Source organism: Penicillium soppii (genome assembly GCF_028829465.1).
Source record: "Penicillium soppii strain IBT 18220 chromosome Unknown utg000005l, whole genome shotgun sequence".
Classification (NCBI taxonomy): domain Eukaryota; kingdom Fungi; phylum Ascomycota; class Eurotiomycetes; order Eurotiales; family Aspergillaceae; genus Penicillium; species Penicillium soppii.
This window is the reverse complement of record NW_026643235.1, coordinates 4,886,542-4,901,566: the sequence shown is the minus strand read 5'-3', so window position 1 is coordinate 4,901,566 and position 15,025 is coordinate 4,886,542. Positions and strand designations below refer to the sequence as shown.

At 48.6% G+C, this 15,025-nt stretch overlaps 6 protein-coding genes across 6 annotated transcripts; 2 read left to right on the top strand and 4 right to left on the bottom strand.

The window, feature by feature from the left end:
• Positions 1 to 125: 125 nt before the first annotated feature.
• Positions 126 to 2,649, bottom strand: bioDA (adenosylmethionine-8-amino-7-oxononanoate aminotransferase; the record flags this gene model as incomplete). Its single annotated transcript, XM_057242831.1, has 4 exons — positions 126 to 876; positions 936 to 2,266; positions 2,316 to 2,409; positions 2,471 to 2,649. The coding sequence occupies 4 exons, from the start codon at positions 2,647 to 2,649 to the stop codon at positions 126 to 128; spliced, it is 2,355 nt and encodes a 784-aa protein (XP_057098190.1).
• Positions 2,650 to 3,064: 415 nt separating this feature from the next.
• Positions 3,065 to 4,435, top strand: N7529_007303 (aminotransferase class I/II-fold pyridoxal phosphate-dependent enzyme; the record flags this gene model as incomplete). Its single annotated transcript, XM_057242830.1, has 2 exons — positions 3,065 to 4,054; positions 4,109 to 4,435. The coding sequence occupies 2 exons, from the start codon at positions 3,065 to 3,067 to the stop codon at positions 4,433 to 4,435; spliced, it is 1,317 nt and encodes a 438-aa protein (XP_057098189.1).
• A 2,360-nt stretch (positions 4,436 to 6,795) lies between these two features.
• N7529_007302 (cation-translocating P-type ATPase) lies at positions 6,796 to 10,214 on the bottom strand (the record flags this gene model as incomplete). The annotated part of the gene is made up of 4 exons (XM_057242829.1): positions 6,796 to 7,452; positions 7,506 to 9,576; positions 9,650 to 9,915; positions 9,972 to 10,214. 4 exons carry the CDS (start codon positions 10,212 to 10,214, stop codon positions 6,796 to 6,798), a joined length of 3,237 nt encoding a protein of 1,078 aa, XP_057098188.1.
• Positions 10,215 to 11,174: 960 nt separating this feature from the next.
• N7529_007301 (RING finger protein) lies at positions 11,175 to 12,093 on the top strand (the record flags this gene model as incomplete). The annotated part of the gene is made up of 3 exons (XM_057242828.1): positions 11,175 to 11,263; positions 11,361 to 11,540; positions 11,838 to 12,093. The coding sequence occupies 3 exons, from the start codon at positions 11,175 to 11,177 to the stop codon at positions 12,091 to 12,093; spliced, it is 525 nt and encodes a 174-aa protein (XP_057098187.1).
• Positions 12,094 to 13,307: 1,214 nt separating this feature from the next.
• Positions 13,308 to 13,760, bottom strand: N7529_007300 (uncharacterized protein; the record flags this gene model as incomplete). The annotated part of the gene is made up of 1 exon (XM_057242827.1): positions 13,308 to 13,760. One exon carries the CDS (start codon positions 13,758 to 13,760, stop codon positions 13,308 to 13,310), a length of 453 nt encoding a protein of 150 aa, XP_057098186.1.
• A 299-nt stretch (positions 13,761 to 14,059) lies between these two features.
• N7529_007299 (uncharacterized protein) lies at positions 14,060 to 14,611 on the bottom strand (the record flags this gene model as incomplete). The annotated part of the gene is made up of 1 exon (XM_057242826.1): positions 14,060 to 14,611. One exon carries the CDS (start codon positions 14,609 to 14,611, stop codon positions 14,060 to 14,062), a length of 552 nt encoding a protein of 183 aa, XP_057098185.1.
• Between the last annotated feature and the right edge of the window lie 414 nt (positions 14,612 to 15,025).

Here is a 15,025-nt window from a genome sequence, read left to right as displayed (position 1 = left end):
TACAGATTTTCCCTTCATAGATTGCTCTCCATGAGAACAATTGCATATACGATTCAAAGCAATTTCTTGTGGGTGTATTCATAGGACGCAATTAAAATGGCCATATGTGTATTTATCTAATGCCCCTAGACCAGAGCCGATCGCAGCAAACTCTCCATCTCTTGTAATGACTCGGACTTGGATGTAACGCTAGACATCAAGTATAGAACGTTTCCAAGGACGCGCGAATGGACATTGAATTGATCACCTCCAACCGCCAGACTCTGCTGCAGCCCCTTGGCAACATTGGAGGTGTATCCTCCACCGTCTGCATCACGTAGCGAAATGCTCAACACGGTTCCAATAGCGAAGACACTCTCCACTGATTCCGCGCAAGACAAGTCCTGAAGTAGGCCTTGCGACCACACACTCCAGACTTCAGGAGTGGATGCATGTGTAGCCGCCTTAGAGCCGTTGCTCCAGTCCTCCCGATATGCATCCCAAGAACCATTGGAGTCAAGCTTAGCCATGGTCTTCAGGGAGTCCACAGCAACCGTACAACCAACAGCATGGGCGGTATAACTGTGGCCATGAAGCAAAGCATCGCTCTTCTCCGGGCTAGAGAAGGCATCGAAGATCTCCTCGCTGGCTACTGTGGTGCAGAGTGGGATAAGACCGCCAGTGAGGAGCTTGGCGTTGACTGCGATATCGGGGTGGACATCCAGGAAGGAAGCGGAGGTCGGGCGACCGAGGCGGTAAAGTCCGGTGAACACCTCATCGAAGATGACGGGCAAGCCAGACCATGAGGGAGATTGCTTAGGGGCTGAGGCGTTGTCGGAGAACAGTTCAGGGTGGTCGCGGACCACATCGGTCAAGCATCTCTGGAACAAGGGGTCGCTGTACATGGTCATTAGTATAAAATTGAAGAAACGGGGTAATACCGATTGGATACGAACCAGAACAACATTCCACCTGCGCCGAGGATGATAGGCTCCAAGATCAAAGCACCGAACTTCATCCCCTGGCGCTGGACGAGACCCTCAACAGTGCGGTGAATGTACTCCTTGTAGCGCTTGGCCGTGGCAGATTCAAGGCGCTCTGTGAGATCAAAGACCGAGCCCAAAGAAGCAAAGTCAGAATCTTCACCAAGGTCCGCCTGCAGCTCCTCTGGAACCTCCACTTTCCAAGACCCGCCCACCATCTTGACGAGAGGGAAATCAAACCAGTGACCGCGGCCACGGTACCACTCAACCTTCTGGTTATATGTCGAAGGCTCCGAACAGTCCATGACACCGATAGTATCACCGTGGTAGCTGCCCTTGAGTCCCAAGATACTGATTTGTTCCTGAGTCGCGTCCCAACCATACCGGTCGCAAGATGCACGAAGACCCATCTTTACAGCGACTTCCATACCAGTACTTCCGTTGTCGGTGTAGAAAACCTTGCTGAAACGCGGGTTATCAATAGCCTTCAGCAGATCAGTCGCTAGCGAGAGGGCGGGCTCGTGAACTGCGCCCGCAAACATTACATGGCCGTACCGACCGGCGGCATAGGCAGCGGAAAGCGACAGCTCGGGGTTACCATGGCCCAGGCCTTGGGTCCACCAGGAGGCAGAGCCGTCAAAGGTCGGGCGCAGTTCGCTTTGTGATTGAGATTGACCACGGCCGAATGTCTGGAAGTAATCATCATGTGCGGAGTCGATTACGGTGATGTCCTTGGCCTTCATGCCTTGGTGTTGAGTAAAGGGGTACCAGATCAGATCCCGGGCACGATCCGCCATTTCTTCCAGGCGCTCGACGCGCTCAGTATTCTTAACCGACATATCCTCCAAGAGGCGGAGGATTTCCGACTCTTTTGCGGACTTTTGGTAGTAGTTGAGCATAGCTTCCTCATCCCTTAATTGAGAGTTGGGATCCAATTGCGATGGTCGAGGAGGTGGTGCGGGCAATGATACTAAAGGAATACTCTTGCGCTGGAAGTAATCGCGCAAGTATTCATGGTTTTGATAGTACTCGTCCCGGAACAAGAGAACCGATGAGACATCGTAGCCGCGGAGTAGGAGGGACTCGTAGGCAGAGATGGAAGAGGAAATACCTCCTAGACGAGAGTCCGCCACTAGGACAATGGGCAAGCGGAGAGGTCGATACAAGTCCGCCTGGGAGTTTCCATTGGGTCCTGGAGAGTGTACGCCGCCAGCAGTTTCGACCAAGGCGAAGTCAATGTCCGACCGGGCCCAACCGGACAGCGTCTTGTGTATTGAGGCGAGGAGATCCTCATCGCGTGGGACCTACTGGAATTAGATCTTCGATCATGATGATCAACACTATTCAACATACCACTTTATCTTTTGCCGCCAAATGCGGGCTAACTGGGTCATCAAATTGGTAGAGGCACTTGGTGAGTGTTCCCGCCCCGAAGCGCTTTAAATGTCTGAGATGAGAGATCAGCAATTGAACATTCCATGGTGTTTTTTCAAGTCAATGGTACATACCTGTCATCAGCATCATTCAATGCACCTGTTGACACAGGTTTGAGGAAAGCGGCTTGTTGATTCTGTCGTTGAACGGCATTACACAACACCGTGGAGACGATGGTCTTCCCCACGTCAGTGTTAGCGCCGTAGACTTGATGTGCGCGTAAATTACGCCATAACGCTGCCCCTACAGGCATAATGAATCAATAGTATGAATATTTGAATATTCTTTTGATATTGACATTTGAGTACGGAGTATCGACGTCGGGAGACAAGGGAAGTCAACGAGTTACCCGAACGAATCATTGTTTTCCCCGTCAAACTCCACAAACTCCCTTTCACCGAGGTTATATTCTTGTCCCGTTGGGCTTTTTCTCAACGAACTTTGGCTTTTGGAGTTGAAAAAAAATATTGGGACTTGATGAGAACATGGTTCTTTTGAATTGATGCAAATTGCGACGCATTAATCTTTGTCAACGGTTCGGTTCACAGCATAAAGTGGATGATCATTGACGCGCTCAGGCACCAGGAACAAACACCGAAATATACTTATGTGCCATTGAGACTTCTTCTTTCATCTCATGACTCAACAATCTTGAATTAATGGCCAACATGAGTTCATCACAGAGAAAACCATCTTGTTCAACGTCCAAAACCCTCGTTGACTCATTCTCCGAGGCATTGTCGCAGCGGGAAGCTAAATCTGCCCGTCGGAGATTGACAGTTTTGCCCCGGACAGCAGTGGATTTCTCCTCCAACGACTTTCTTTCACTATCAACATCTTCCGCATACCGGGAGCGATTTCTTTCCTTACTAAACAACACACCACCATCATTTCCTTTTGCCAGCGGCGGTTCCCGGCTATTAGACGGGAATTCGGCATATGCGGAAGAACTCGAAAATTATGTCGCGACTTTCCATCAAGCCCCGACAGCACTTTTGTTCAATTCCGGGTATGATGCGAACGTTGGAGTACTATCCAGCATTCCTCAGCCAGGCGATGTGATTCTGTATGATGAGCTCATCCACGCCAGTGCCCACGAGGGCATGCGTCTATCACGAGCCGGACCTCGGAAAATGTTTGCTCATAGTTCGCCGACTGGATTGAGAGAGACTTTGTTGGTTCAGATGAGTGAAGATCCGGAAATTGAAAGAGGCGCACGAAATGTGTTCGTCGTCATTGAGTCCATCTATAGCATGGATGGCGATGTGGCTCCCATTAAGGAGTTTATTCAAATTGTGGATGAACTTTTACCCCACGGTAACGGATATTTCTATGTCGATGAGGCGCACGCCACTGGTGTGTTTGGGCCGAAGGGTGCGGGTGTTGTTCAAGAGCTCGGTGTTCAGGATCGGATGTTCATACGTGTCCACACTTTCGGGAAGGCGCTCGCCAGTCATGGAGGTATGTTTTCGTGGGCAGATATTGAGAAGGAGCGATTGAATGACCTTCAGTTAGCTATGGTTCTTTGTGGGCCAGAGACAAGGGATTATTTGATCAACTATGCCCGGAGTTTGATCTACACGACAGCTTTGGGATTCCCGTTCCTGGCATCGATTCGCGCAGCCTATGAGCTTCTGCAAAATGGAGAAACCGAATCAGTAAGTAAACTTTCCCAAGTCTTTCTCAAAATCGGCTATTGATATCGATAATAGTTACAGTGCCGACTTCAACGGTTGATATCCCACCTCCGAGAACGACTGGATGGCCTGCAAACATACAAATCAGTCATGTTCGAGGTTGATCACTTCCCCACTTCCCCAATTATCTCTCTCCGAACATCACAACCCCGGCAGCTTGCAGCCTTTTGCCAAGAAAGAGGATTTGTCGTGCGTGCCATCATGCCGCCAACCATTCCTGAAGGCAAGGAACGGGTGCGGGTATGTTTACATGCAGGAAACACAGAAACAGAGATCGATGGGCTAGCGCGGACCATTCAGTTTTGGTTGGATCAAAGTAATATGAAGGTATTCAAGTTATGAGAACGGCCCCGGAGGTGTATAACATATCTCTTGAAAGAAAATGCCCATCACCATATTTTCCTTAGGAATGGGAGTAAAAATTATGTGCATATGAACTGGAGTATATGTCTGAATTATATACCAAATACTATATACATACATATCTATGTATATGATTGAGTAATCTAGTCAAGTGCGAGATGGGATTCGATGAACGGCGGGGCCAAAAAAGATCGTCTTTAAGCTTTTCAGATTCGATTCTCCTTTGACTCCAACTCTTACCTTCTTCCAACTTCACCCCCTATACAACTGAGACAGGTCGACCCTCTTAGAATCAGAGGGACAATCATATCCTCGTTTCTTGTTCAGTCAACCACGTGCCCTACAATGGTTCGAAGATGGAAAGTTGGTGCGCCGTCAGGACGGCAAGTGACAAGCTGGGCGATTCGAGCTATTTCTCGATCTGCTCTATGTCGCGATCCTTTCAAATTTCGCTGATACCCTTGCTGAAAACATCTCTGGTTTCAAGTAGGTGAAACACATTGTGAGTTGGCTCTTCCGATATCGCGTTGTGTCATCCACTCCAAGACGCGACAAGGCTAAAACACCCAACAGCTAATTCTGGCCTCATCATGGTATGTGTGGAGCGATCTGCGCGAGTTGATGAACGGTTTCAACACCGACGATCTTCTGCAGCGCGATTTCAATTCCTCGAGTTATGGCCGCATTGGTGGTATAAGGTAACCCCCCCCCCCCCCCCCAACCTTGCCGCTGAAGACATCAGCGCCATGCGATCCACCGTGGTATCGTACATGGTCGCGTGAGTCTCCTGCAACTTCGCCCACCTACTCTACTCCTTCTTCAGCTACCGCCATCGTCCACAACAGCGCCTCTGAGTTGCTCTTTCTAGCCTGACCTTGTGTATTTACATCCCCCTATATTTCGACTCGGTCTCGATACGCGTTAGAATCGCTGCTGCTGCTATTGCCATCACGCTTGAGATCGGATCGTTGTTTGGATCTTATGTTGTTCACCAGCTATCAAGAGACTTCTTCGCATGAGATGGTAAACGGCAGTGGATATCGGCCATGAAAGTGACTGGTTCGCTACATTCTATATCATCGCGCTGGGCGAGTTCATATATTTGATCGTGGTCGGCTCTTATGCTGCAGTCGGACTGAACGAGCCGCTTTTATGCGCATTTTGGACAGTAGTCATTACATTCTGTTTGAATTGGCTGTATGCCCACGCCGATGGCGCATTGGATACAACCCACCCCCCTGCGTCACTCGATTTACACTGCTTTTCCCTGAGCATTGATCCACCTACCGCTCATTGGTAGTTTGCTAGCTGGTGGCCATGTTGTGGCACAGTCGGTCGCTGAGAAAGAGCTTGAAGACCCACACCGGTGGCTCCTTTGTGGGACGCTAGGTACAGGCATGGTCTTGCTATATGTGTTTGATCTGCTGCACAACTCTAACGACGAGTCGGGGACTCTGATCTTGGACAAGTTATGTTGATAGCCATTCTTGTATCCTACTCTCGTTACCACCACGCCAGCTTCTAATGTTTGCTCTAGCCTTTTCGTCTCATTATGCGCCTTGTGATCGGTAGCGTCACAGTTATACTGCCCCTGGCTCGCCACCTGAATGTAACGGATGTGCTATCAATCATCATGGCGCTTTTTGTGTTTGCTCTGATTTAGGAGACTGTGACTTCGCTCAAGAGGGTGCCTGTTTTCGGGAGACCTGGACAGACATGGATTACCCCGAGGACAAGCACGAGGTTCACAGGCCCAAGACTAAAGGTATAGCTTGAACCTCTTTCACTGTCTCTCGACTTTATTGTCCGCTCAGCCCGCAATGCTACCTAGGTACTAAGGGCAAATTCTGCTTGTTTTCTCGGTTGTTGTTTGATTGGCAACCGGACATTCAATGTCTCTAAGGCCACTGCCCAGGTGGGATACATTACTAACCTAATGATGATTATATTCGTACTCAAAAGTTGTTATGTTGTTACTTGAATGGATATTACTTACTAATTGATCAATGATCATCATGTGTTGCAAGATTCTATGATGTTACCAATATAATTGATCCGGCAAATAAATTTCATGGCTCGTAGTGATGATATCAATCTTGATCCAGGTATGGATTGAGGACCATCATCGACAAGTTAGTTATCATTTGTATCTTGTTCACCATGAAGGCCAAGATATCGAAACATGGATTCAGTGGAAACGATAATTGAATGCTATGAACTATCTGCTATCTATCTAATGTCTCATGATAGCGGAAATCGATGGGTATCCCCGAATGCAAAATATATCGTTAATCTATCTAACCAGGTCAACGCTCGACCAAAATGATTTCGCACAACATTTAAACCATAGATTTCTCAACCTTCATGTCACTAGCCTGGGTATCAGAACGATCTATGGTGGTATAGCGACTGAAATCTCTGAAAACGCGACTCTCACCAGGCTGATCACCCCTCGCCGCAGCCTTTCGGTCCTGGCGACGGAAGTAAACGCGCTTGCACCATTTCCAAGACTCGATACCAAGGAAAAATAACACCGTCTCAACAAAGACAATACCCCACTCCCAGGAGATACTGCTATGCTTGAAGACACTGTGGTTGATGACAGGGATATACAAGATGGGGAAGGCAAGAACGAAACCAGTCATGATGCCAAAGAAGAGGACCTTGTTGCGCCAGATATCATGCATCCACTGGGTGAAGCGGCGCTTGGAGTCAGGCTGCATTTGGAAGAAGCTGCGGCGGAGGTTCATCATCTCCCAGGCGAGGAAGAGAGCGAACCAGGTCATGCACGTAAATGTTGTAGCTCGGGCGCGAAAGACCGTGTCGCAAGTGTAGGGCTTGTTGGGGTCATTATATTGTGTGTTGCAGCCCGTGGCGAGGTTTCCATCGCCCCAGCGGAACATGACAAGTGCGAAGGCTGATAGACACAGGGCGGCCATCCAGACGCCGTATACGAGAGTGTCGATGATGATTTCCCAAGTAAAGATACCTTGTTTCTATTGATCTTGTTAGTATGAACTGGCTGAGGGGAGTTATTAGAGAGACACACGCTTTGTGGTGGACGATCCATCACCTCTGGAGCAGCAATCTCCATTCCAAGACCCATATCGGGGAGACCGGAGGTAATCATGATAATCCAAATAATCTCAACAGGTGCAATCGGGAAGACAGACTGGTTGCTGTCATCCTTGAAAGCCAAACCGATAAGTAAGGTTAAAGCTAAAGCAACGTTCTCAGCAAGAAGATGGAGAACAAACTTCTGAATGTTATCGAAGATACGACGACCCTCCTCAATACCGTTGATGATGGAGGCAAAGTTATCATCAGAGAGCACCAGCTCGGAGGCATCCTTGGCCACATCAGAGCCGTTCTGTCCCATGGCAATACCAACATCGGCTCGCTTCAGGGAGGGAGAGTCGTTCACTCCGTCACCAGTCATAGCCACAAAGCGACCACGGCGATGCAAAGCATCGATCATGCGGACCTTTGTGTTAGGCGCACATCGAGCAATAACCAGTGGGAGAGTGGGCAGGTTGTCAATTTCATCTTCAGTCAATTTGTCGAATTGAGAGGCCGTCATGACCATTGCATCGGCAACATCCTTGGCAATCATATCCATGTTCGAGGGGATAATTCCGACTTGCGCAGCGATAGCACGAGCTGTGCCGGGGTGATCACCAGTGACCATATGCACGGAAATGCCAGCCTTGTAACATTGAGCGATAGCGCCGGCAGTTTCCGGGCGAGGAGGATCATAAAGACCGATCAGTCCATAGAACGACAATTCCTTCTCAACCTCCTCTCGGGGAAGGGGATCTCCACCTTCTTTCGCGGGTGAGGTATTCTCGCGACCGGCCAAAGCAAGGACTCGAAGCCCTTCTTTGGCCAAAGCCTCCATGTTGTTCAGGATCTCGTCTTTGATTTCGTCGTCAATGGGGACAGCGTCGGCATCCGATTTCCATTTGATAGTGGTGCAAGCTTCCAGAACGCGCTCGACGGCGCCCTTGGTGAAAATCATCTCGCGTTTCTTCTCTGAGTGATCCTCGCGCTTCGCAAAAATAACAGACATCTTCTTGACGCTGGAGTCGAAAGGATACTCGGCCTTCTGCGACCAGGTGGGCTTCTCTCCTTTTGTCCAGCGGTCCAGACCCCAGTCAAAACGAGACGCGAAGACCTGAATGGCGATGTCGGTTGGCTCGCCACGAGCCTGCCACCCATCGTTGGTGGTTTCGTGAATGTGGGCCAAATTAGCCATGGAGGCAACGTCGAGATACTCCTTGAGCGCATCATTGTCTTTGAGTAGTTCCTCCGGAGTTGCTTCACTTCCAAGGTTATCCTGCACCGCCTTGATGGGGGGCTCGGGTAACAAGCTCAAAGCGCCATCGCGAGGGTTTAGAGGTTCGTTGGAGGCACCGACCGAGTATGTTCCGACCGATGGAATCCAAGCTCTCTTGGCAACCATACGACCCTGAGTCAGAGTACCAGTCTTATCGGAGCAGATATTGGTGACGGCACCAAGAGCTTCCAAAGAGTCGAGCTTTCGAACGATAACATTGCGTTTAACCATTTGCTTTGTTCCAACGGCCATAGTAATAGTCAAAACAACCACTAAACAAGCCGGGATCATAGCAAGACCAGTAGCGACCGCATAGATGATCACCTCGCTATCACCGCGCCAGTCATTCGAGCCCGCCACAACGATCGCGAAGATAACGGCAATGGCGAAGAGCAATAGAGCCAGCTTGGACAGCTTGCGCTGCAACGGTGTGCCAACATTGGTACCCAAAAACCGGCCAATAGCATCGGTGGTCGTCAAAGTCCAAGCCTGGACATACCACCTCTTCTTTGTTTCACCTTCGGGTCCACGCTTGACAGGTCGGCGTTTGGAGTCAGTTCCACGGAGTGCCTGCGCTATGGCTCCGATCTCAGTTCGCATACCAGTCCCCACGACGACACCGCGGGCGCGGCCTCGAGTCACTGTTGAGGAGCTGTAGGCGATATTGAGTCTGTCGCCTGGGCCGGTATCGACGTCGAAAATACTTTCGGCTTCTTTCTGAACTGGCAAAGACTCGCCAGTCAACAATGCTTCATCTGTCTCGAAGTTGAAAGCTTCGACCAACCTGTCGATGAGTTAGATACATGGAGGGAAAAGAATATCAGGAAGGTATATTGGATCCGGCGCCGGGAACTTACCTGACGTCAGCAGGGACAGTGTCTCCGACTTTCAATTCGACCATATCACCAGGAACAATTTCGTTTGCTGCAACTGTAGCAGTCTTTCCATCGCGCGAGACCACACCAGTTGGGGAACTGAGGGATCGCAAAGAGTCCATGGTTTTCTCAGCTGCGTAATCCTGATACACTCCGACCACGATGTTCAAGGCGATGACGGCGGCAATGAATCCTCCTTCGATCCACGATTGAATACCGAAACTGACAGCCATGGCAATAATGAGAACCTATTTTGGTCAGCAGTCTTTTCACACGTTATTACTCTCTTCATGTCTCGACTTACCAGCATCATGGCGTTGGCGATTTGCCGAATGACAATTTTCGCCAAAGAGACACCTTCGTCTCCTTCCAGCATATTCTCGCCATATTTCTGCAATCGCTCTTTGACCTCGGCGGAGGTTAACCCATCATCAGAGTTGGTTCCGAGTTCTTTGATGGTATCTTCATAAGAGAGACTGTGGGCGGGTTGGGAGAGGAATTGTTGAGTGTTGTCGGCAGGAGAGCCTTTCTCTCTTTCCTGCGACATATCGCAAAGGGGGAGGGTGATTTCTTCTAGTTGTGTTGAATGGTACTTTCTATGAGGCTCTAAGGGGGCGTCATATAATAGGTATCGGCAAGAGAATGAGAGTCCATACACCAAGCAGAATTACCCAAGTACTTCTTTTGTATTTAGTATAACTTCTCTCTAAGTTCCCTCGTTTTCAGTGGGACATGTCCGAGTATAAATAAGATCAAAGATCTAAATTATTCCGATGGCGAAAGCAGTATGACCGGGTATCTGGTCCGGAAGAAGTTCGGTTGCAATGGCCCAGAATAAGTGAAGTCTGGGGAATCAACCTGGTTCTATGATAAGTATCACCAATCAAAACTCATAACCAACAATCGGTATTAAGCGGACTCACCTTGGCGCATTACTCTTACTTTTTGATTTCTTTGGTGATGACGCAAACGACTTCTAGGCGCTGTCTCGGCAAACTACCACGCGATAAACATTGGACTTTTATTGGTGCGGGGTATTCTTGGCAAAACAGGTCTCGTCTCGATTCCTGGTTCATTTATTTCCCTTTCTTGGTATCTTGGCATCTTGGTTCTTGGCTCTTGGGGTTTCTTGGCGGGCCGAGGTCTGAGAGTTCCTCCGCTTCAAATCCGCCCACTTCTCCGGGGGATTTTTGATGAAAGTTATGTGGCAAACTGATTGATTTTTGGATCTATTTCAGATTTCTGCCTCAAAGAATGGGTAAAATTATTGGGGACACGGTACCTGAATACACCAACACAATTTACATTGAATAATTGACCCGAGTGATCCGATCCAGGTTGCACCGTCCTACTTTTTCACTCCCATTGGACCCTGGGAGCCTTCTTGGGCGATACTTCAATTCTTCCTTGTTCTGTTTTTTTGTTTTTGTTTTTTTTTTTCCGTTTCAGTCTATCTCGTATCCATATCTTCTTCGCTTGGACCCAGTGTGTCCATGATCCTCCACTTATGGCGGACGACTCTATACCGCGAGAGGAGATAATCGGGGTTGTGATTGGGGCCGTTGCCCTGTTTTCGTTGATCAGCATGATTCCTATGTGAGTACCTGCACGGACATGTCTTGGCCCCCGCTTCATGCATGCGAAGTGTTCTCGAAGTTCTGACGTGCTGATCCATGATTCACTGATATTCTAGCATGATCATGTGGCATCATCGACGACGTGCAGCGACGCAGGCAATGGCTGAGACCCGGGTGCTCCCGCCATTTTATCAGGTACCGATGCAGAATGTACTCGGCGAACCAATTTCCGTTGACCGGTGGTTGGAAGAGCAAAACGTACCGGCCTGTGTCCAGCAATTTGACCAAGATACTTGGTGAGTCGAATATATTTGTCTCTTGTTCCACCGGTCTCCGATTCCGGCCCCCATCCTTGACTCCTTGGCGCGGCTCGATGATGTATTGCGGGACCACCAGGGCTGGGCTCTGGCCCTTCCGCCCTATGGGGATCGGCGATGTCTTGTCGACACGGGTCGCACCTCTGGGCAAAACCACGTTTCGCCCGCATTTCCAATGCCAATACCCCTCGTTGCTGAAAGACAAAGATAAACAAGCGAGCACCAAATCGGTTGAACCTTCTAGAATGAGCGATACTAACAAATCAATCTACTCAGCTCTATATGTCTCTGCTCCCTAGCGTCTTCTCCATATCTGACCTATCCCGACCCAACCGTTCTGGCCCACGCACATAATCCACCTCCACGACTCTGCGCATGCGGGGCGCATCACGCTACACCCGATTCAATCCTCGTTCTGAACCGCTGCAATCACGCCTTCCACTTGGAGTGCCTTAAGTCTTGGTTCGAGTACCGTCGTTATAAGTGCCCGATCTGCCAAGCTTCATATTCGCCAGACGAGGCACGAGGATAATTTCCGGAAACTGTGGGCACATCGGCGCTCGAATTTCCTTGTTAGGAGGGTTTGTCACTCCTCGGTCGGCGTGGTTTAACATTCTTCAACGCCGGCGGATTCAGTCCCGGATCTTGTTTTCTTTTTTTCTCTTAGTTTTTCTAGCTTTGATTTTGAGATATCCAATACGATAAAAAATGATTTTCTTGCTTTTTCGCTCCATAAAATGGGACTACTAACCTATTACAGGAGAAGCCCTAGCGACCCCTTTGTTTTACGAAGTAGTGGCACGGCAATTTGACAACTGGCAATTTTTAGGAGTGAGGCGAGAGCGAGGTGAGGGTTATCATACTGGTCCACCCTCTATGACCCGGGCCCATTCGCTTTTTGACAGCAGCCTAAGCCATCCCATTACAGAGTGCCGTGGAAAGACTGAGTCCTACACTGTCGGGCTTCAAAATACTTCGCGAATAAGGAACTGCGGGCCAAAAAAATGAATAACAGCAGACAGGGTATGAAACACATAGAAGATTGGCTATGCCAGATTGGCTATAATGTGAGTGGTCTTGGTATCGAGATCAAAGTCAGAGTCTGAAGTATAATACCCCTGATTCTTTTCTCATAGCTAAAGTTATTTGGCTTTCGAAGATAGATGCTGACATGTCCACGTACCTGTGATAATTTCTTGGCAGTTTTCACTCACGTTCAAAGCTTTCATCACAATGCTGCCGTAAAGTAAACAACTCTTGACAATTCGTATAAGAACAACGAGGAAGCGCATTTTTTCTTCCTTTCTAAGAATATCAAACACGACAATATAAGGCTGATGCACCCGCACTTTGTGTGGGTGCCTTTTGGCATTCCAATAGATACTATACAAAGTAGAAAACAGGAAAAAGGTAAATTCCCGGACCCATAATCTGAACCTGGATCTACCATCCCCAAAGGGCACAATCTCGTACGGTCATGTTTGAACGTTTACACCAGCCAGTCAGTTCATAAGTGGATCGGAACAGGCACAGTGATTAGTGTAGTGCCAGCTACCTAACTCACTTGGACCTTGGTAGAAAATATATCTACTATGTATGTAATCATTTCCATCAAGATCGTATGTGTATGGTTTAGAGAGTCTAAAGATGATAGATACAAGTAAAAGAAAGCGAATAAAGATATCGTCCGATCCTAGAACTAACCCTGACCCTAATGTAACCGAAAGATGATTCATTCTCTGGAAATTAAGCTTTCGCTGCAAGCTTCCATCCTGTTTTAGAGATTCGGGCCCCGGCAATACAAAGGGCTGCAGCCATCATGGCTGATGCAGTGAAATTTTGAGCATATATGTAGCTCCCCCCGGCTTTTTCAATCAAGGCGCCCGCAATAGGTGTTCCGGTGAGTGCCGAGAATCCGACGATGGTCATCATCATACCCATCAGGGTTCCGAGTTTGCGTACATCAGCCGTGAGACAGGGTGATAATGCCGAGAGAAGAGACTGGACAGCCCCCGCAAAGAAACCGTAGAATGCAACGAAGACGTACATAGTCTCAAGGGATTCGACGCGTTGCCATGAATACATAGCAATGCTGCTGAAGAGCGTGAAACACGCCAAGACATTCAGTAATCCAAACTTAATGTCGGCGAGGAGACTTGGAAAGATGCGACCGAAAAAGCCACAGCCGTTGATGATCATTAGAAGGTAAAGACAATCTTCCCGAGATCCAGCAAGGATGTCCTGCGCGAATCTGCCCGCGTAAAAGAAGGCAAAAGAAATTCCCCAGTATATGAGGAAGAAGCCTATGACACCTAATGTATAAGGAACCTCTTTAAAAACGGACCATTCCACAAGTGCGCTAGATTTACGAGGTGGAAATGCAGTTCGAGCCCAGATAAGAGATGGGATGTATGTGGCAAACAAGACAAAGCCCATCACTCGCAGAGCCCAACCAAGTCCTACGCTATATAGCAGTTGACTAGCTATAGCTGGATATATCAGCCCACCAAGTGCAGCCCCCCGGAGGCAAGCCCCACGGCAAGTGTTCTCCATCGACGAAAATATGATGACACAGCAGCGACCGCAGGAACGAAGATAAGGCCATGGCCAAGCCCAAGTGAAACTCCTTGGGCTAGTAAAAACTGCCAGTATTCCTTTGCGGCGGAAGCAGCAAACAGACCGAGCAATTGAAAGGAAATGCCCAGATAGAGAGTCGATCGAAAGTAACCCGCATCCACTGCACGACCGGCAAAAACACCGACGGCAAATAGAAGGAAAATCTGAATACTTCCGATCCAAGACGTGGTTGAAGATGACCAATGGAATTCGTTTGTGTAGTATTGCTGGAAGATTCCGAAGCTATTGACCATACCCCAGGAATTGAAACAACCAAAGTGGCCAAAGAGAATATGTATCGCGTCTTTCCATTCGCTTGGGCTCTTTAGTGTATTGTCTTTCTCGTGGCATGCAGGTGTCGTAGTGGAGGGATATTGCGAAGTTTCTTCAGATCCCTGACTAGATGTCAAAGGCGGATCGAGATCGAGCTTCATTTTCAGGTCAAAGCAGGGGCGTTGATGAGGTCTGCTTCGTGAGGAAACTTGGTGTGTAAATGCACATATGAAGAAGATATGTTGAAACAAACACGACTTGAGATTATCGGTTTGGCAAGCATTCCGAGAGTGAGTACTTGATCGCTCCAACTTATTGGATATGATCTTTAGTGGATACACTAGTTAAATATTTCACCTGTACCTCGCGTTGGGATTTCCACTCTGCACGCCATTTCTGGCTAGGTTTCATTGCTATCGGATCTCCTAAGTTTCTCTCAAAAAGGAGAACACGATACTGCTAGACAATCTAACGCAAGGGAGATCAGATCCTGCATCTTTTATTCCCGAGACCTGTCCACGCTGAGGAATGCCCCACCTGTGTTGTGGACCATAACAATTCGATCATGACCCACC